This window comes from Crocuta crocuta, unplaced genomic scaffold, assembly GCF_008692635.1.
Source record: "Crocuta crocuta isolate KB4526 unplaced genomic scaffold, BGI_CrCroc_1.0 scaffold698, whole genome shotgun sequence".
Classification (NCBI taxonomy): domain Eukaryota; kingdom Metazoa; phylum Chordata; class Mammalia; order Carnivora; family Hyaenidae; genus Crocuta; species Crocuta crocuta.
Genome location: NW_027530855.1, coordinates 439,012 through 461,217, shown reverse-complemented (window position 1 = coordinate 461,217; position 22,206 = coordinate 439,012). Strand labels below are relative to the sequence as shown.

The window sequence follows — 22,206 nt, the reverse complement described above, 5'->3', positions numbered from 1 at the left end:
TTTCTTCATGACCTACAACATTTAAAAAATACTGTATACTTATAGAACAGAGATTACGAATAAGAATCTACCAATTATTACTATTATAGACAAGGTTAAGGTCAAAGTGGTACAGAACTTTCAAGACAGAATAATCTGTTTTAAGTTTTCACAGTTGCCACCATTTAATAGAAGTACAGTGAACATATTAATCAGGGATAATACATCTGAAACTTTTGGAAAAGCTGATTCATAATGATAGAACATATCTAGAGTTATTTTAACCGTGCTTCTTGGTCTTTAAGTCAACTAATAGGAGACTAAACTTTTGAGTACTCTATCTTGATTGTTTCTGGAATTTATCCTGAATATCAGGCTCTTAGTTTTACTTGTCCACAAAGTCCTCCGTTTACTTTATAGTTAACAGTTTAACTTAAATTGCAAAGGATGGGAACTAAGCTTTTAAAACCACTCATAATTCAGAACATTTTCTTTTATTCCCAGTGATTTGGGAATGCAAAAGCTTGGCTGTCCCTACTGACTACTGTAGCCCACACTGAGAGCTTCTGGAATCACTTCTTTTGACAGAATGTGTTCAGTTTCTCTTTGTTCGCATAAGTCACATCCTAACTCCACCCAATACTCAGTAATTCTGTCCTTTAAGTAGGAATCTGTTTTTCTTTCCAAAGGATCTGTTTTTCTTTCATCTTATCTTACATAATTGTGAAGAATAGTTTTACAGTTAGGTGCATGAAATTTTTTTTTTTTTTTTTTTTTTTTACCAACTTACAACATAGGCTCTCTAAACCAGTAAATAACTAAATTTTGGATAGGACAGGCAGGAGGATAGCTTAACCCAGGCATGAGTGATATTGTTGGGCTTCCAAAATATAATTGAAATGGAGACATTATTATACTGTATATACTGCCTCCGGAGCATAATAATGGTATAACAGTAGGATTTATTTTAATAAAGTGGTTCATTTCAAATGCCTAGCTTTTAGCAAAACAAACAGAATTTTGAGTCTCACTCTACCTACTGAAAGTACCAAACAGCATTCTAGGTTGGTAAAATTTATTCTGCCATTTAAATTCAGAAAGTCAGAATTTCTGTGTATTAAATCTATGGCCGTTTTACTTCTGCTGAAGATTTTCACTGGTTCAGCTTCAGATCGCCTCTGCATGAAGATTCGGGGTCACAAAAGGCACAAGGTTCACTTGCTCATCTTGTTGGGTCCACTTGCTCCAAAGTATTGAAGATACAGCAATGTACAGAAATAAAGAGTACGGAAACCCCTCGGCAGCCTATAAGTTAGTCACTATCCTTTATATATTTTGTACATGAGGAAAGGTACACACTTGATTCCCAAACACTGTTGGCTTGTCATTTCTAGTCTGCAAGGTAAAATTTGGGTTGAAAACCCAGGGTCCAAAAAAACCTTCCTCCTGAACCCATTCCCTCCAAAGAGGGAAACTAATGGCCAGGTCTGGCATCAAGGAAGAGTTTTGAGCCCGTAGAGATGAATTCAGAAGACATGCCTCTCTGGGCCATGACAGTTGCTCTTCTTAGTAAACAGTGCACCAATTGCTGCCATCACTTGGCATCAGCCCTCCAGTAATAAGCAAAATAAGGTCAACAAACCACCAAATCCCAAGTCCCCCAAGTGTCAACAGCTTCCCTACTGCTGTGCCAGTGTGTCCCAGACAGAAACGATCCACTCCAAAACATCCCAGGAAGAAGGAGTACAGTAAAGTGGTTATGAAGTAGTGTCCGGTATATCTAGACAGAAGGAATGAAAAGGAAGATGTTTACCATGTGAAAATAAAAACACTTAATGATGAATGAACTTAACGTATGTGAAGAGATAGTGCAGCAATTCCTCTGTGGCCTCTGATTAACCCCCAAAAGAAAATCTCTGGTTGATCTAGGGTCTTAAAAGAGCACTACCCAGAACCTAAAGGAACAAATACATATTTGGATTGGACAAGAACGAGTCAAGCAAATTTGCTCTGTACACATCCTGGTAGGAGTCTGGGCCTGCATCCCTCCCTGACACAGACAGGCTTCTGAGGCCGCATTTCTGAGTACAGTTCTTTAAGGAAGTGCTGTCATCTTTCCTCAGGTGAACACTGATCACTGATCTCCATATACCCTTCTGCTGTTTTGTGGCAACTAAAAATGAAGTTTCTTCAATAAGCACTTAGGTCTTACATACCGTGATGGCACTCAATTGCAGTTACCTTAATATCACTAAACATCATAGACTCTCCATTAGCAAATGATGTATGTTCTATGCCTTCAAGCCAAATGTACAGAAATGACCCTAATTCTTTAAGATACACTTATTTTCAAGGAGCTAGGCCCACATTTTTCATAATAAAACCTTTACTCCTGAAATATAAGGTTTTTTCCCACAGGATTTATGCCTACCATACGAATTTTGGAGCTAGATCATCTGGTCCATCTCCTTTATTCTGTAGGTGAGGGATATAATCTCTAGCCATCCAAAGGCATTTAGCTAGTTGATAAAAGAGACATTTAGAATGTATGGCATCTAGTCTCATAAGTCCAAGGTCTTCTCTGTTTATAACCACATCGCCCAGTCCATGGATTGTGCACAGTAGTAATCATGTTGCCCCTTTAACACTTTATAAAAAAAAATGNAGAGAGGGAGACACAGAATCTAAAGCAGGCTCCAGGCTCCGAGCTGTCAGCACAGAGCCTGACGTGGGGCTCAAACTCAAACCGTGAGAGCGTGACCCAAGCCAAAGTCAGACGCTTAACTGACTGAGCCATCCAGGCGCCCCATTTAACACTTAAAATAAAAGAAAAAGCGCCATCAAGAGATGACAAGGAAAACAGCTGTACCTCTAAGTACCAACCAAACCCTTCAAAGTAACACTTACTTTATACAAGGTTTATTCTCTCGTAGGAAAGTCCTAGGACTGGCACACTCAATCCCATCTAGGGCCCGGCACTGGACTGAAGTGTGTTCCACATCACTATAGGCCTGACCACCGAACTGTGGTGTAACAACCAAAACAAAAAAAACAATCCAAACTCACCAAAGCAAGTAACACAAAATATATCTTTATATTCATTAATAAAAGGTGACTCAGGACAAAAATTATACTAACAAAGTTGGGGTAAAGCTGTGTTCAAGAGCAAGGAACTTAGTGATTCAAGTGATTTTAAACTATTCTATCCTAACTGTGCATTGTTTTAAATAAACTTTTTTTTCTTGTGACTGGCTTCTTTAATAATGTGTAAAAATCTTTACAATCAGTTTCATTATATGCCATTTAGAATAGATGGACACAATGCTTTAAGTATCCTATATTTACAGGAAAAAGAACATATTCCAGAGCATTTGGGAATGGGTATTTAAAAAGTCAGTTGTAGAGGTCTGCTTTATATATTTATAAATGAACATAATTAGGGAAGAACTCAGAATATCATCTGACTCAGAATTCTGTTTAAGTCATGAATGTGTGATTATCAAATATCTACAGTACATTTTTGTATAAATTTAAATTACAGCAAAAAAATTTCAGAACAGGACCTGCTATCATTTATATGACTGATTTCTAGCAGAGAAAGCACAGCTGTACATTCTCCACTGACACCTTATTAAGTACTTCACTAGTATTTTCATTGGAGCATCCTCAAAGGGAAGGGAGTTGGAAATCATACCTCTGCTGGGATTCAGTGCCTGAGGACTGAGAAAGTCCTCTAGGACTTCTGGGGAAAGGAGCAGTTTGAGTGCTTTTACAGGATCAACTCAGTTTTTAATTAAAACGGGCAAAAGTAAGTGATCTCTTTATAATGCTAACTCAAACCTTCATTGATAATTATCAATAAAACAAAATCTCATTGTATTGAAAACATTTCTTTACACATGATTGCAGTAAGAGTTGGCTTTTTGGTCTTACTACTTTTAGGTTTATTTCTCTGTCTCTGATTTAGTATAAAAAACGTTTTCCCATAACTCTCCTATACCTGATTGAATCTTGACCTGCATTATGCAACATAATATGAGGAGGAGGTACATGAACCTGACTGGTTTTGGGGAGACCAACTGGGATTATTAATGGAACTGAATGGCTTCCTTCCATCCCAAGAGGCCACTGTTACCAAAGGCCTCTCCTAGAATACTATCACCTCCTACAGAGGCATATACTGATAGACTCCCATCTATTTCCTAAGGAAACAGGAAATAGAGGGCAACTGCTTACCTGGTAAAAAAGAGCTCTGCCCCAAATGCATGTGTAACAAAGATACATCTCAATCCATTATTGGTTTTAGAAAATGCATAAAGCTTTCTTTTGCTCTTTCAGGAAAGTGCACACTTGAAAGATAGGAGGTGACATAATAGCTTTCTATCAGTCAATCTCATAGGCCCAAAGAAACCAAAGACAGGTTAGTGTGTGCACCTGGGTAGTTGGAGCACAGACACTGCTTCTTCCTGAGGAAATGTCTTGTTCAGTTACTGACACTGGCCATGCTGGAAATTTTCAGTAAGTCATTCTAATGAAGTCTACAAAAAGGTAACTTCACATCCCTTACACTTTTATTGTAACAGCATTTAGCCAGGACTATTTCTTTGTGGAAGAGTTTGCTTATAAAACAAAATAAAAACCCACCTTGAGACAACCATAACCGAGTTCCTGGGATGCAGTTGCATTTCCAACATGATCCACTGGGTCGTCACATTCTATAAATTCATCAGGTCTGTAAATCACCAGTAAGATCATGATCACCACCTCATATGGGTTTTGCAAATGGCTGTTTATGTATGTATAAACAAAACAAGAAAGAGACATTGCTTCAAGTTTTCTAGGGCTTAATTTCATTGTGTTTCCAAGACACGAGATTCTGTCAGACTGAAGAACATCAGGTCAAACAGCCATCCAAATGATCCTTTAAATGGGGAAGGGGAGTGTTTCTGGTTTATTTCTACATGGATTCTACTTCTCCTGTGGCTTCCTCTTCCCCAGACAAAGAGCCACAAGGCCATGGGAGCAAAATTGAAGTCAAATGATTCTCAGTTCTCTTTTGCATTGCCCAAACGCCTATTCTTATGGACTAAAAAGAGATGTTAAAAATGACTTGGCTCTGCAACAGGATATTGCCTTTTTTTTTTTTTTTTAAGTGCCTTGTAGGCAGGGATACATTTGTGCCTCAGTACCAGCACCTACGACGGATTCTCCTTCGGTTAAAGGGAGCAGGATAGAGAAGGCACAACCTCGTACCCTTCTTCAGGAGGCTATATGATGTCACTCCTCCCTACCTCTCCTCTTTCGGGATCCCAAAGGATCTGCCACCGACACACAAGGTTTTCCCCTGCACAGGTGACAGGAGTGAAAAAACCTGTCATGATATTTACCTCCCGCGTGTTGACTATCAGCTCCTCAGGTGGAGAGGGTCTGAAAAAAAAAGCAGCCTCCCTTCCCCCGACCCCAACACCCATATTTCCCTGGCCCCATCTCCATCTCCACCTCGACGACTGGGTAGCTTACAGGTAAGAGCAAAGGATGACTGGAGACTGGGGGTCGCCATATTCCCAGCTCGGAGCGCCAGCGGAGCCCTCTGGGTGGGCGGCGCCAGCGGATGTGAGCTCGGGCTCGGCGGTTGCGTTGTGTGAGTGGCTCCGAGAGACACAGTGAAGCAGAAGTAGATTCCCCAGCAGTAAAGCCGCCTGGCCGCACAGAAGTAAGTAACTCACCGGGCAACCACCCAGCACCATCTTCCCAGGCCCAGTAGCAGAGACCCGACCTCAATCACAAAGCCCGGCGGGCCGAGAGCACCCAAGGAAGTCCTCCCAGGTCAGGCCTCTCCGCGCGTAGCCCCACCCCTCGCCACCTAACAGCCAATGGGCGCGCCCCGCCCAATGTCCGCAAACCAATCAGAAAAGACTGCGCAGCGGGCGGGGCTGCCCTTCCCTTCGGCTCCTCGATTCCGCTTCTGGGTCTTGCGCTCCACCTCCGAGTACTTCCTCCAATTAGGTCCTTTTACGCCCAAAGTAGGCGGGCCTGGGAGCAGAGGGGACGGGACGTAAATGTAGTGGGCGGGGCAGTGAGTCTGAATGGGCGGGGCAGGCTAGTGAGGGTTTTAGCTGCTGGGACAGAAATCCCCTTCTCCCGCCGGCGACTGGATTTTTCTTTACGTCAGCGTAGCGAGCGCGATGCCGGGAGCGAGCTCGGACTGGAGCCAAGTTGCGTCAGTCCCGAGCGCGTGCTCGTCCCAGGCGCGCGCATCTCGGCCAGCTCTGGGGCCCCGTCTGGGTTGGGAAATGATGGAGCAGGCTGAGGCAGAAGCGACCGAGTGTTGAGTGGAACCTGCGGAATCTGCCGCGATGGGATCGGGCGCGGGCTCGCCCTTTGGGGTCCTCCGCTTCCAGTGGCTGCTGTTGCTTGGCTTGGTGGGCCCAGTCCTCGGTGGGGCTCGGCCAGGTGGGTGTCCGCCCCCCAGGGACCTCTGAGATTTCTGTTTCTAGGGCTGGGACGCTCGGAGTTACCCTGTGGTGTCTGGGAGCGGAGGGGCCTGGCTGGGGACGGGACCTGGGGTCGGGAGGCGGAGCCACTCCAGCTGTGTGCGGACAGTGCTCAGACCCGAGGCTCCGGGTCTGGCGCCTCGAACCCTTCTTGTCAGTGTTGTGCCTGATTCCTGTTCCTCCGTCTCCTGCTTGGCGGAGCCTTTTGCATTGCGCCCCACCCCCATCTCGTCATAACTGGGTCCCCCAGACTCTCTTGAGACTTCTCTGGGATCTACTCTGACCCCAGGGAGTCGGCTGAAAGCTTTGGAGTCTGAGTGCGCGCCGTGGGTGTGTTCTTGTTTAAACCGCTTTGAGAAATAGAGCTTCATTTTGCTTTTAGAGTTAATGTCACTTGGAAATAGACTGGGAGATGGAACTTTTGCTCCAGGTTATCATAATTTGAAATTTTGACATTCATTTTAATAGCGGAGTCCGCCCGTAGGTCCACAGAGCTAAATTTAGTGATGGAATAAAGGGGGGTTGCTCATTTGTCTTGGGCCATTTTGTTGCAGTAGCAAAGTACTTCTTTTTGGAAGCGAGGTGCTATGTTTGTAAAATGAAACAGTCTTTTATCTGTGTTTTTACTGGGTTCGGAATGTCTTAAATCCGTAAGAATAATCCCTGCTGTGCTTAACTCACGGGATTACGGTAAGAAGAAAATCATTTGTGTGAGATCGCTTTTGAATTGTGAAACTTCCCTTGACTGTGTAAGGTATTTATGTTGGAGATGCCCAGACATAGTGGAAACAAATTGCTAACACTCTAGCTTGTTTCTGGAAACAACTTCTTTTTTTATTTTGGCTCCTGCATTAAATTATTGTTCACATGGCTATATTTTCTTTATTAGCCCTCAAGTATGGAGAATGAGGGTTTTTACTGACTCGTTGCCTTGAGAGTTGTGCAAAGGTGATGATAGAAGATATCAGTGTAAGACTGCTGACCTTCAGGAAATTAATTAAAATTTTTTCTTACCCTTGTTTTCTTTTTCAATTAAGTAAATTTGCCCCATTGTTGGAATTTTGAAGCTCCAACTACTAAAAGTTTATTGAATGGGAAGACACCATATTTGATGTCTTTTTTGGCGAAGACTGTTTTTGTGGTGCTTTTTTTTAGATGGTTAACATTTATCAGTAAGTAAGGTGAAGTATATTATACATCTGGGGTTTGAGTAATCCATGATTCTCATTGTTTGCAAAAATAAATAAGACTGTATTATATATGTATTATAAGACTATATATATTATATGCTTATTTATTTTGAGAGAGAGATTGAGAGAGAGCATGCGCACGCACACCCCTGTGAGCAAAGGAGGGGCAAAGAGAGAGGGAGAGGGAATCCTAAGCAGGGTCTGTCAGCTGTCAATATGGAGCCCCCCCCGGGACCTGCCGGAGCCGGCCTCCGACAGAGCCCAACTTGGGGCTGGATCCCATGAACTGTGAGATCATGACCAACTGCAGTCAAGAGCTGGATGCTTAACAAACGTAGCCACCCAGGTGCCCCAACGTTAACGAATGTATTTTTGCATATCTGCATATAGATAAATGGAATATTCTTATGGCTTTACATCGTGGCCAGTCCTTCATTTAAGCATGGATATACTTTCAAAATTTAGTCAACATTTACTGAGCTCCTATAAATACCGTGCTAAATGCTTATGGAGGGACAAAAGGTGAGTAAATGTGCTAAGTCTTTCTGGGCGATGTATAAAACCGTGGGGGAGGCTTTATAGTGTAAGTGGTATTTGAACTCATGTACATCAGGGAATGTTCAAGTAAAACAATAGGAGTTCGTTGTAAGGGAAATTTTTTTTTACAAGAATATGGAAGGATGAAAGAACATGACTTGTTAGGGAATGGTGAGAGTGTATGCAGGCAGTCTACATGAAAGGGAAGCTAAAAAAGAAACTAAGATAGGTTGGTATCAGTTGGAGACAGCCTTCTACTCATGCTAAGAGGTTTGGACTTCACCAAGGAAGTTCTTTGGTCAAGAAGGGTTTCAAATATGGGTGTGACATAACTAGATTTGCCATTAAGATAACTGGCCAAGCAGTGGAGGACAGATTATAGGAGGGAGAGACTGGAGGCTGCGAGAGACCATTTGAGAGGCTTTTGTAATAGTGTGCAGTGAGTCAACTCATGTTTCCCTAGGGGAATGTTCTTCCAAAATCAGCTGACTAAATTTTTTGTAATACAGGATGTTTAAAACATGCACTGAAACATTTTCTGCTAATGAGGAAGAATTTGAGGAGTCAGTAAGTACAACCCACACATTAGTTACACTAGAAGCTAAGTAGGTTTGGTAGGATCATTTGTAACATGTCAATGAGGAAATGCAGTATAAATTCCAGAGGGCTGACACTTACAGTAAACTTAAAAAAAAAAAAAGTGAGGCTAACAAAGGTAACTTTGTACCATGGTGAAAAAATAACAAAGGGTGGGTGTGAAACCTTTTCCGATTTTCTCATTTAAAGTAGTAATTATGATGCAGACCTAGGTTTTTTTTGTTTTTTTTTTAAGACTAGCATTCTAAAGACGTGGAGTTTTAAAGCTTACTCATGGTGAATCACTATCAAACGAACTGTATAGTAAGAGCGTCAGTCCATACTAATTTTGTTTTTGGGTGCCAACAAATTATTTGAATTTGGTATCTTTGTGTTTTTGCTGTACTGGAAAATGCAGTCTTCTAAATTTAAAGATAGTTTGATTTTCCAACTTTAAGTAAAAAATAAAACACTTATAATTAAAATATATAGAAAACAAGTTGCCGGGTTCAAAATAGTTTTCAATTTATCTTACCAAAGTTGACTTTATATCTGCTTTTTGCTAAAAATCCTGGTTTATTAGAAAATTTCCCCAAATATGCAAGCTCTAAGTGGCTGAAAGCTTTTTCTTGGAATGTGCGCAAGCACTGATATATGACATAATCATAGCCTCATGATTCTTTTCCCCTTTGATACCTTGTACTCTGATATCTCAGTCTTGGAGTTATGCCATTCTTAGAGTCAGTGCTATATGACCCTAAATAAATAAATTTATAATTTATTTATAAATCAATCAAATTGTACAGTCTTGTTTGTATATTGAGAGATCATTCTAGTCTCTTTTACATTTTGTGACATTGTTATTTTAGTCCAATCATTTTTCTGAAGTGATTACATGTGAGATGCTGCTTGAATCAGACCCTTTAAGAGTGATTTAGAAAACCTGAGAAGTTCCCTTCATTTGGCCAGTTTTGAAATCTGCAGTTGTTTTCTTATTTGTTTATATTTATCTTAAGAATTAGAGTATTTTAGTTTATAACAAGTAAACATGATGCCACTGCCAGCTGCCATTTGTCATACTGTAGGACAGAATCTACTCCCAAATAAGGGAAATGCTTTTTTCCCTTTGACACATTTTTCTTTCAATGAGATTTTTACTCATTTTAGGAAGTTCCCCCCCCCCCTTCCTTTTAGCAGCTCCTTAAAACCCACGTGCAAGTAGACCCCTGGACAGCCTGCTCCATTGGTTTCATTGACACATTAGAATCCTGTTGTGAATAGAAGCTCTGATCCCAGCTAACGGAGAGGGTGGGTAAGCAGTCTGCAGTAATGCCATTCAATGAAATGTAGCATTGCCATTAAAATGACAAATGTATAGACCATGTGGATGTCTAGAAAATTTATATAAAAGATGTTAATCATAAAACTAAAGCATAATTCAGGTTGTACATAATTAACAATTAGGAAATCTATGTATGTATAGTCATAAAGATAAAAAGTCATTTACTCAACCCTGTAACAGGGTAGGAAACACATGATCAATGAGATATGTCGTCCTTACAAGATATATCATCTTTTGTCTCAGGAAACTTAAATTCCTTGCTAGAGGAACTTAAGTTCTTGAGGGCATTAAATCTTACAAGTGGTTGGTGGTTTTTAAGTTTAATTAATTTATTTTGAGAGAGATTGAGAACAAGTGGGCAGGAGGGTCGGAGAGAGAGGGGGAGACAGAGAATTCCAAGCAGGCTCTGCACGGTCAGCACAGAGCTCAGTGCAGGGCTCGAACTCACAAACCATGAGATCATGAGCCAAAACCAAGAGTCAGACGTTTGACTCAGCCACCCAGGCACCCCTGTTTCTTTTTAAATGTGAAAATGGGTAAATGTCAAAAGAAATTACAACACTCAAAAAATGTGAAAAGGGAGGACATAGCAGTGGAAATTATAATTTTTAAAATATAGTTATATATATATGGGATTGACTTTTTGCATGGGATGGAAATATGTGGCTCAAAATAATAGATTTTTATGGATCTAATTACAGTATTTTCTCTTCAAGAAATAATTTGGGCAACAGAATTGTTTTATTTGTGCTGTATGTGGCACTCAGATTTATCTTCTATAGTGAAAGTACTTAAAGGTGGCTGTTTGTTTATATAATAGGCAGGAAGGAAAGGAGAAAAGTCCATGTCTCAGAGTTCACATTTGTTTGCTTTGCAATTAAGTAGAATTCTTTTAACTTGTTGCCCTCTACTACAGTTACTATTATGAAACATAGACTTTTTCCAAATCAGAATTTATAAAAAGATCTAAGGAGTTAGAGGAAGAAAGAAGTGCAACTAACACCCTTTCTTTTCTTTCACTATGTTTAAGTCTTTTTAGGTTTCATGTTTCAGTTCTTATTTTTGTCTCCAGCCCATGTTTCCCAGTAATGTGTTTTTTGACAGTGTGCTTATTGGTCAAATTCTAAAATAACAAATTTGTATTCTCTGTCTAGTTGATTGTGTTAAGATTTTTATTTTCATTGTGAATTATATCTTTATACCAATAGTTTTCAACTGGGGGCAGTTTTGCCCACAGAAAGCATCTGGGGGATATTTTTAGTTGTCACACTGGTGATTCTTCTGGCATCTAGTGGTAGAGGCCATGAATGCTACTAAACATCCTACATTGCACAAGGCAGCCCCCCCACTGCACTGAATTTTCTGGCCCCAAATGTCAGCAGTGCTGAGGTTGAAGCTTTATACAAATAATGTGCATGCACTTACTTTATAGTAACATGGGGAACATATTATTTTGGTTCCCACGAGAAGGTTGCCACTATTTGGAATTTAAAAAAAAGGAATTTGGGGAAAAATGTGCATCTCTTATGATGTTCTGGAACTCCTTATAGCACTCAGAAAGATCCTTGGATTTTAAAAGCAAGAAGTCAGTATTGGAATAATGGTTCTACATACAGAAGTTAGTTTTGGTTGCTGTAGTTTTGAAAGTCTTATTAAAAATAAATGATTAATTGTGGTGCTGGTTTTTCTTTTTTTCCTGTCAAGAATTATATTTTAAAATGAAAAGGACAGAAAGAATGTTGTATCTTACTTTCCTATACTAGATTGTTATTCTTTGCTAACAGTCTTGGTAAAAGATCATAGTTTCAGACCTGGCCTGAAGCTAGCTGTAAGACATTATAAAGTCATTTAACCTGTTTCAGATTGAAAGCTCTTTAAATTATCTGCCTGACCATATGTAGTTCTCTTTTCTGAGACATTTCTTTTTCTCTGTTATGTTTCTTCTGAGTTGTGATGAAAAAACTTCAGTTGCGTATTGTTTAGCATCTGGTTTAACAGTTGCCTGAGCCTATTAACAGATGTATTCTTGCCTGTAACAATTTACTTTCAAAAACTTTTTATTTTGAAATCATTCTAGAGTCAGAGGAAGTTGCAAATAAATGTACACAATGATTTACTTTTTGTCACACAGGGCTTCTAATCTATTTACCTCACTAAAATAATTTTATTCCTGCCAACTATTTGCACCACTGAGCAAGAACAGGCACTTGCAGAAAAACTCAGAACCCTCTGAGAGCACCAATGGCAATAACCCGTTTCTCTAGTCCAGCTTGCAGGTGGCTGCATGTGACCAGGAAGTCCGAAGCCACAAGTTTGAAACAAGCTCCCGGACCCAATTTACAACCTGTGTGCTCCTACAGACCAGGCCAGACCAGTTAGAGCCAAGTGGACCCAGCTCTTACCTGTCACTGATTTTTCTCCTCAGTATAATGCTAAAAATTTAACTTAACATGCAAATGAAACATACCATGTATGAAGTATGGTCTGTCAACTGTGCCTGTGGACCCTACTTCCTTTATTTTCCCACCTCTGCATGCTAAGATGTTGCCTCTTTCCCTCCTCAGCCCCTTTAAAAACTTTCCCTGGACATAGTTCAGGGAGCCTTGTGTTCTCTGCCTTTTGCTTCAGCAGAAGCCCCTGATAAGAGCCTTGCTTGAAACTCCTGTTTGGCCTCTTGTCAATTTCTTTCTTCTTCTTCTTCTTCTTCTTCTTCTTCATTTATTTATTTATTTTAAGAGAGAGTGAGAGGGGCAGAGAGAGAAGGAGAGAGAGAATCACAAGTAGGCTTCATGCTGTCAGCACAGAGCCCGATGTGGGGCTCTATCCCATGAACTGTGAGATCATGACCTGAGCTGAAACCAAGAGTCAGATGCTTGACTGAACCACCAAAGTGTCCCCCCCTGCCCCCACCTCTTGTCAATTTTTGTTGAAACTGAGAGTACAGCGTCTGGTTCTGTTAACACCACCACTTTTAGAGTGACTGTCCTAGTAGTTGATAGATTAACATGATCCAGAGTGAAATTATAAGGATAATATTGAAACTTGTATTTTTAGGAATTAAAAAAAAAGTCATTGAAAGGTTTATTCTGAATGAGGAAATATTCCTGTACCTCAGTTAATGTGGAATTAAGGATGTTTCTATCTAGTGATTTGAAGCCTGCATCTATTAAGGCCATTGATTTCTTTTGTCATGGTTCCTGATTAATAACTCCAAATATCTAAATGACATTTTATCACAGTATGTTATAAATATGCCTTGGATAAGCCCATGGTTGCTTTTGTGAGTATTGGAGTCCATTTCTGGTACTTTTATGTAATGGCTTGAATCCACATTTAGTTACTATAGTATGCCATCTTATAAAAACATAAGGTATTTAAAGATGGGTAAAGAGTTTGAAAACTGTTAGTATGATATGTATTGTATTGGATAGAGTGCAACTTGCTTTCCTGTTCTATCTTTTAAAATCTCAAACTAGACAAGGTTATAGGCATTTTTATTTACAGTGTTATCTCAGTGAAAGCTGTAAATACTTCATTTCCATCTGTATTTGAGAAATATGAGGGACATAAGCAGTTAATGAGTGAATGAACACACAGGTTGTATCTCAAGGAAAGAGTGGGAGTAGGGAGACCAGGTAAGAAGGAATTGTAGCCTTCTAAAGTGTGGGGTTGGAAAGGCTGATAGAAAGGAAGGAGCTTTGGGAGATGGCTAGATAATCAGTACTTCAAATAGGTTATGCTTTTTTGTGGAAAAAGCACTCTTTTTTTCTCCTTATAATTTCAAAAGTAATACAGGGGTTATGGACTACTCATTGTAAAAACAATTCACACAATACAGACGTAGAGTACTGCAGTAAATAAAGCTGCAAGTCCTTATCTCAATGTTCGGTTCTATTCCATTGTGATAAATCATTTCAACAAGTTTGGTACATTTACTTATGATATTTACATGTTTACTTATGACATTTTGTAGTGTATGTGATCTGATGTAATATTTCACAAATGTTATAATGCAGAGTTTATTGAAGTGGAAAGTAAACGTCTTTCCCTTCATCCCACTTCCTGTAGGTAACTACTTTAAAGAATAATTGTTGGGACACCTGGGTGGTTCAGTCTGTTGGGCGTCCGACTTCGGCTCAGGTCATGATCTCACAGTTCATGGGTTTGAGCCCCGCATCGGGCTCTGTGCTGACAGCTAGCTCAGAGCCTGGAGCCTGTTTCAGATTCTGTATCTTCCTCTCTCTCTGACCCTCGCCTGCTCACGCTGTCTCTCTCTCTCCGAAATTAAAAAAAAACTTGAAAAACAAAAAAGAATAATTGTTTTATTCTAGAAAATTTTACACACACATGATGGTAGAATAATGAATGAACTCACATGTACCCATTACCCAACTTCGATATAATTTCATATGTATCTGCTATCTCCAGCACATACTGGATTATTTTGGTGCAAATCCTAGACATACAGTTTTGTCTGTGAATATTCTGAATGAATCTCTAAGACATACGGACTTTAAAAAGAAAGTCTTCTCCACAATATGGTTATCACACATACAAAAAATTAAGTTTTTCAAGATCATCAAATATCTGTGCAGTGTTAAAATTTCCCTGAGTCAAAATTTGTTTTTTTTCCATTGATTTGTTGAATTAGGATCTAATAAACCATACATTTAGAAGGCTCTTTAAATTATAGAAATCCTTTCTCCCTCCCTCCTGTGCAGTAAACTGAACAGGATTGGAATTGGGAGTAAGGCTGCACAATGGTTTTGAGTTCTTCACTGTTAATAAATTGTATCAGAAGTTTTAGTTTTTAGGACAGATTAATGGCAGCAATTTCATTTGAGATAATTGCTATATTGTGAAGTGTGTATTTATTAGAGTTAATCCATCAGACATTGAAAACAACTTTTCCCTCTAATTGTCCTTGTCTGTTTCATAGGTATTTCAGTACCATCTGGGGATTTCATTAGTGTTGGATGAGGGTGGAAAATGGGAGATGAGTGAATGCTGCTAGGCCTTCTCTCTATTTCTCCACCAAAGCACTTTCTTTTCTTGCATCTATACCTTAAGATATCTTTTAAGAAAAAGAGTTAAGGTTGATAGCAAAAAATTGTTTGAAAACGATTGCTGTGTATACCCTGTGAAGACTGACATCCTTTTTTAGGAAATATATTTTTCCCCTTTATATGTATCAGGTATATTGCTGTTTTTTTGTGCAAAATTTTATGTGTACACACATATGTATATGAAAGTCACCTGATTTTTCTGTGGTTTGGACACTCAGCTTTTGATTTCCATTGCATTTTGGTACTGTTTAATTTTTCAGGTTCATTTGTTATGTAATATTTGTTTTTCCCTTTTCTGTAGGTTTTCAACAGACCTCACATCTCTCTTCTTATGAAATTATAACTCCTTGGAGATTAACTAGAGAACGAAGAGAAGCCCCTAGGCCCTTTTCAAAACAGGCAAGTTATCTCTTAAGATATATGTATGCATTTAAATTTTACTTTCTTTCTTTTTTTTTTTTTAAGATAGATGTATTATTTTCAGCAGGGATTGGTTCAGTGAGTAGTGTTGGATGTGATTAGGGCACCACCATACATATGGCACTGATATACGTTGGCCATTACTCTAGTTAAAGTGCTATATTGATCCTTAGTAGTTTTTGTTTTTTTTTTGAAGACAAATGGTCAACTTGAAACATAACAATTAAACAGTCAGTTAAATAAAATTCTATGACTGGTATAAGATTCTGATTATATAGATTTTTAAAAATGTTTTTTAATTTATTTTTTAAATTTAATTTATTTATTTTTTAATGTTTTCTTTTTAAAATTTCGGAGAGAGAGAGAGGGAGAGAGAGAGAGCGAGAGAGCGAGCGAGCAGGGGAGGATCAGGGAGAGAAGGAGATACAGAATCTGAAGCAGGCTCCAGGCTGTGAGCCAGCTGTCAGCACAGAGCTTGACGCGGTGCTCAAACCCACAAACCGTGAGATCATGACCTGAGCCAAAGCACCAGATGCTTAACCTACTGAGCCACCCAGGCACCCCTAATTTATTTTTGGGACAGAGTGTGTGAGCGGGGCGGGGCAAAGAGAGAGAGGGCCAGAGGATCCCAAGTGGGTTCTGTGCTGACAGCATGGGACTCAAACTCATGAACTGAGATCATGACCTGAGCTGAAGTTGGATGCTCAACTGACTGAGCCACCCAGGTGCCCCTGATTATATAGATTTCTAACTCTTTTCTCACTGGTGGTCTCAGTGGTCTTTTCATGATAATAAGAATGAACCGCTCTTAGTTTGTGATAGGAAGAATACTTTGTATTGTATCTTCATGGACTCTGGAGAATAGTAGTATATTACACATATATATTTCATATATGGGAATGTTTACTAAAAAGTGAGTTTTATCTCCATATCAGAAGAAACATTACTGTGCTATGCATGCTGTAACCCAATGCACAAAAATTATTATTTTTTATTTTTTTATTAAAAAATATTTTTTATTGTTTATGTTAGAGAGAGACAGAATGCGAGCAGGGGAGGGACAGAAAGAGAAGGAGACACAGAATCTGAAGCATGCTCCAGGCTCTGAGCTGTCATCACAGAGCCTGACGTGGGGCTCGAACTCATGGACTGCGAGATCATGACCTGAGCCGAAGTCGGATGCTCAACCGACTGAGGCACCCAGGCACCCCCAAAGTTATTTCTAATACTACTTTCTCCTATTATAAAGATCAGACAAAATATGTTTGGACTTCAAGTGATTTTACAAAGTCTTCAACTTTATAGAAACATAATTTAACTTTACTGTAATTTAACAGTAGCAGATAAGGAAGGTTATTATGTATGAATTGCTGATATATTCATAAATAGAAGACAGCTGGTACAATGTGTAGGGACTGGACCTTACAAAAAGAACACTGGAGTTGAGAGTTAGGAGATTTTTGGTTTAGCCCTCCCTCTGAGTACTACCACTAGGGTAGATCATTCAACTCCATTTCTGCTCTGTAAGTAAGGAATAAATGATTCTACGATTTATAATTCTTACTTGTTTTTGTTTTGAACTGGACATACCGCCATTGGATTATGTTTTGCCTTAGAATAGAATTAATGTATACTTGGTTCATTATTTTTCTCCTCTTCTTCACTGTTTAGCACAGGGAATATGCACATATGTACTTGTGATCATAATAAATGTCATTCACATGCCCAGATAAATATTTGGATAAGTAGAAGCGCTGTTTGGGCACTGGGGATATGGCAGTGAATGAAAACAGACAAAATCCATGTTCTTAGGAGCTTGCATTTTAGTGGGGCTGGGGGGAGGAGACAAAAAACAAAGAACTAATGTAGATTGGTGCAGATTACTCAAGGTGGTGTGCACTTGAGAAAATTATAGCAGCAGGGTGGATAGCGAGTGCTGGAAGTAAGGGTATAGGTAGGGTAGAAGGGTTTGTGCTTTTTAATAGGGGAGGCTGGAAAAGCCTTACTGAGAAAGTGACCCCTGAGTAAAGACCAGAAGTAGGGGAATGAGCAATCCGGGCAGATATTTGGGAAGGAATATAGTATTACGAAACAATCCTCAGACTCTTCAGAATTTTTCTCAGATGACATGATGGTGTTGATTTTATATCATATGACTGACCAAGAGCAGAGAAGATAGAACAGCACATGCCAAAGCTATGATAATGGAAGGAACTTGGTATTTTTTTGTTCGTTCTTTCTCCTTCCTTCCTTCCTTCCTTCCTTCCTTCCTTCCTTCCTTCCTTTTGTTTTATTTTTAGTTTTCATCCTTTTCTTATTGAAGCATAATTGACATATAGTGTTATATTTGTGCCAGGTATGCAGTATAATGATTCAACAATTTATACATTACTCAGTGCTCACCACGTTAAGCTGTCACCAACAATGTTATTACCATCTTACTATATTTTCTATGTTGTACTTTTCATTTCCATTGTCTTGTCACCAGAAGTTTGTACCTAGAAGCTTGGTATTTTTGATGCCTAAGTTGAGATTGAGGTAGATCACAGGCTCACACTCAGATGTGGAAGTCGAGTGCCAGGATCTGTAAGTTGGTCTAGGCCTTAGAAGTCAGATGTTTATGAGCCCTAGAAGAGGGGATCATGCTGTTTGTTTCTTGGCAAAATGTTAATTCAGAGTCCAGAGACAGTAAGGAAAATAAGAGAACCCTTCTTTTTTTTTTTTTTACAAATAGTTTATTGTCAAATTGGTTTCCATATAACACCCAGTGCTCATCCCCACAAGTGCCCTCCTCCATGCCCATCCCCCCTCCCCCCCACATCCATCAGTCCTCAGTTTGTTTCTCAGCATTCAAGAGTCTCTCATGTTTTGCCTCTCTCCCTTTCCCCCACCATTTCCCCTCTTCTTCTCCCCCATGGTCCTCAGTTAAGTTCCTCCTAATCCTCCTATACGTGCAAACATATGATATTTGTCCTAGAGAACACTTCTAATGATACTATTTGTTGAGTCCCTCCATGACTTTCTCTTTTGTTAAAGAGTTAAGGCAAAGTGGAATCTCATGCTTCTAGTGATCATGTTAAATGCTTCTGACTAATGAAGTGGTGAGTTGCTGGGGAAGTTGTTTCAGAGTTGTTTGAGGTAGAGAATAGGATCCCATGAACTTCAGGATGTATAAGTACAAGTTATCTTATCTTAATTCATTGACTCTGAGATGCCGTCCACTGTAAGGTACACTATTGTTTGATATACCACTAATTAAGAAAGAAACAGAGTCCTACTGGTTTGACTGCTCTGCCTTTGTATGATGTAGCCTGATTTCAGAGATGTTCATTTGAGGGGAAAAAAGTATGATTTAGGATAGATGAAATGTAGTAAGCTCTGTGAAGACATAAAATCATAAAAGTATATGAATGTTATCTATAGGATAATTAGAACTAGAGATGATCTCTTGAAACTAAGAAATTCATTTCACTTAAACAAAAGGAGGAATTACTTTATATTGTAGGTAATACATGGACAGACTTAATAGAAATAATCCCTGAAGTTACAACTGAATTATAAATGAATTTAGGAAGAGTTTAGATGGACATTGAGATGATTTCCCACAGTAGGTTTTATTAAAGGAAGCTAGGGATGATCAGAGTGTGTATGTATATGTGTGTGTGTGTGTGTGTGTGTGTGTGTATTTAAAGTTTATTTATTGTGTATGTGTGAGAGAGAGAGAATCCCACGCAGGCTCGTGCTGCCAGTGCAGAACCTGATGCGGGGCTTAATCCCACGAACCACGAGATCATGACCTGAGCCAAAATGAGGAGTTGGATGCATAACCAACTGAGCCAACTAGGTGCTCCAATCAAGAGTATTTTATGAAGAACACTTATAAAGTTCTGCAAAACAATTTCAGTCAGTGCCAAATAATTTTAATTCAGGATAATTTCCAGTGTCTTATAAATTCCTGTGGTTGAAAAGTAATTTATAAGATGGTGTTTTATTGTTTTTTTTCTCCTTCTCTGTGCACTTAGGTATCTTATATCATTCAAGCTGAAGGAAAAGAGCATATTATTCACTTGGAAAAGAACAAGTAAGAAATATAATTTACTTCGGCTGTTTGGTAATTCATTTAAAATACAGTATATTTTTTAAGAAAGTGTATTTTAAGTAGTATATTTAAATAGTATATTTAGCTAGATATTGTTTAGTAGATGGATTAAGAGGTGAGGATAACAGAAGTATCAGTGTGGAAAAAGCCATGCTGTTTGGTGTTTCCATTGACATTAAGAGCAAGGGAAAATAAATTTAAAGGAAGCTGTATTTCAGAAGAAAACGTTAAACTGTGATAGCCCCAAGGAACAACTGAGCAGTGATAAAGAAGTTTTTAATAGCGATTATCAGACTGCTAGTGCTGCCATAACAAAATACCACAGACTTAAAAAAAAAGGAAGCTTATTTTTTCACAGTTCTGGAGACCAGAAGTCCAATATCAAGGTGCCAGCTAGGCTGGTATCTGGCGAGGACTCTCCGCTTGAGTTGCAGATGGCCATCTTCTCATGCTGTGTTTACTTACATGGCCTCCTTGGTGTGGGGGGTGAGAGGTGGGGTAGGAGCAAGCTTTGTGGTGTCTCTTCTAATAGGGTGTCAGCAAGCTCTCTGGTGTCAGCTCAGGACCTCACCTTTTATAACCTTATTTAACCATGATTACTTCCTTCATGCCCCATTTTCAAATACAGCCACACTGGTGGGTAGGGTTTCAACATATGAATTTTTCTATGATGTGGGGGGAGGGACACAAACATGTAGAACACAGTAGTAGTTTCTCACTTCCCCCCTTTCTAAAAAAATTTTTTATTTAATTTTGAGAGAGAATACGCACACAGGGAGAGGGATAGAGAGAGGGGAACGGAGGATCCAAAGCGTGCTCTGTGCTGACAGGCTGACAGCGGTGAGCCCAGTGCGGGGCTCAAACTCACAAACGTCCGAGATCATGACCTGAGCTGATGTTAGACACTCAAACAACTGAGCCACCCAGGTGCTTCTCACCTTCTCATTTTAATCCCTTCTCTGCATTTTGGTGTGTTTTCACCTTATCCCACCTTGGTAACCTGTGTTCTTTGCCTGCCTTTTTGAAATGACAAGTTTTTAAATGTGCTGAGTCACCCGTCTTTCTTTCCTATGGCCTGTCTTCTCCCATCTTTCCGTTTTCTTATATACCAGAACTTCCAATATCTTCAGTGAGAGATCCTAGAAAAAAATGCCTCCTGATAGGCCCATTTACAATGAGGGATGAATGAAGGGATGCTGAGTGTTTCTAAGGAAGTGCTGCTCAGAACCTTGTCCTCTCCACAGCTCCTGAGAGTTTCTCAGGGATGCCAGTTCACAGGCCTAACCCTAGAATGAACCAGAATTTTGGGAGGTGTCATAGCAATCTGTGTTTTAACAGGTTTTCCAGATGATTTTTGTGCATCCTCAAGTTTGAGTAAGACTTTTTATCTAGAAGAGGATGTTCACCCAAAGGGTTTGAGTCTCCTTGGCAGAATTTCAGGCAGTGTGACAGATATTTTCAGACAGACTTTCTGAAGTCTTCTACTGTATTTGATGGATGTTAACATTTACTGAACTTTTTTTTTTCATGTCCCAGGCACTATATTTGGTACTTTTAGGTATAGTATTTATTTAATTCTCACAAAACTCCTGAAGGATCTTGCTTGACTCCAATGTAGTGATGCCAGTATGTGTTAAAAAAAAAAAAAAAAAAAATTAATAGGTCTGAATATTTTCTTCTTATCCTTCCTGTAGACGTAAATCAATTAAACCTATGTCAGTAAAATAATATAGTTGACCCTTGGTCAACATGGGTTTAAACTGATGAGTCAATTTGTACATAGATTCTTATCAATAAATATATGTACAGTACTGTAGATGTATTTTTTTCATCCTTATGATTTTCTTAATAACATTTTTGGCTTTATTGTAAGAATACAGTATGTAATACATACAATGTGTAAAATATGTGTTAATTGACTGCTTATGTTATTGGTAAGGCTTCCAGTCAGTGACGGCTATCTATTAGTAGTTAAGTTTTTGGATATTTGACTGTGTGGGGTGTTAGCACCCCTAACTCCTGTGTTGTTCAAGGGTCCACTGTAGTTCCTTAGAGTTTTCATCTTCTAAAGCATTTTCATAACCTGGATCTCACTTATCATATTGTTACAACAACTTAATTCTCGAGCAGTGTTTACTGTCCTCATTTTATGTATAAGAATGCCAAGGTTCAGGAAGGTTACTTGTCTTGCTCAGTATCACAGTTTGTAATGGTTCAGGCTGGGGCACAAATCCAGGTCATTTGACTGGGTGTCTAGTGGTCCATATATATGTGCTGTGTCTGCTCCACATTTCTATGCTTTTTGATTTGGTGGCAAATGGTACTTTTCCAGGCATTAGTTTGAGTGTCTTTGAAAGGTGGTCATCAAAACTAGTGATCACTGATGAAAAAGAGGGTAGATAGCCTAGAATAAAATGGGTCAGACACATTCTCTGCAATAATGGGGAAATTATTTTCAGTGAAAGAGTGACTATTTGCTAGCAAATGCTTATTTTTTCCTTCC

General features: G+C 39.3%; 2 protein-coding genes across 3 annotated transcripts in view; one reads left to right on the top strand and one right to left on the bottom strand.

The window, feature by feature from the left end:
- Window positions 1-134: 134 nt before the first annotated feature.
- TM2D2 (TM2 domain containing 2) lies at window positions 135-5,804 on the bottom strand. Its single transcript, XM_077769473.1, has 4 exons — window positions 5,500-5,804; window positions 4,624-4,711; window positions 2,887-3,002; window positions 135-1,759 (listed from the first exon to the last, which is right to left on the bottom strand). Exons 1-4 carry the CDS (start codon window positions 5,724-5,726, stop codon window positions 1,546-1,548), a joined length of 645 nt encoding a protein of 214 aa, XP_077625599.1. The 5' UTR covers window positions 5,727-5,804; the 3' UTR covers window positions 135-1,545.
- A 357-nt stretch (window positions 5,805-6,161) lies between these two features.
- Window positions 6,162-22,206, top strand: part of ADAM9 (ADAM metallopeptidase domain 9) — a 142,085-nt gene continuing 126,040 nt past the window's right edge. For both annotated transcript variants that reach the window (XM_077769472.1, XM_077769471.1), the window contains exons 1-3: window positions 6,162-6,432; window positions 15,486-15,583; window positions 19,627-19,685. In XM_077769472.1, coding sequence (XP_077625598.1) covers window positions 6,336-6,432; window positions 15,486-15,583; window positions 19,627-19,685 — 254 coding nt within the window. In that variant the 5' untranslated portion in view covers window positions 6,162-6,335. The remainder of the gene's footprint in view (window positions 6,433-15,485; window positions 15,584-19,626; window positions 19,686-22,206) is intronic.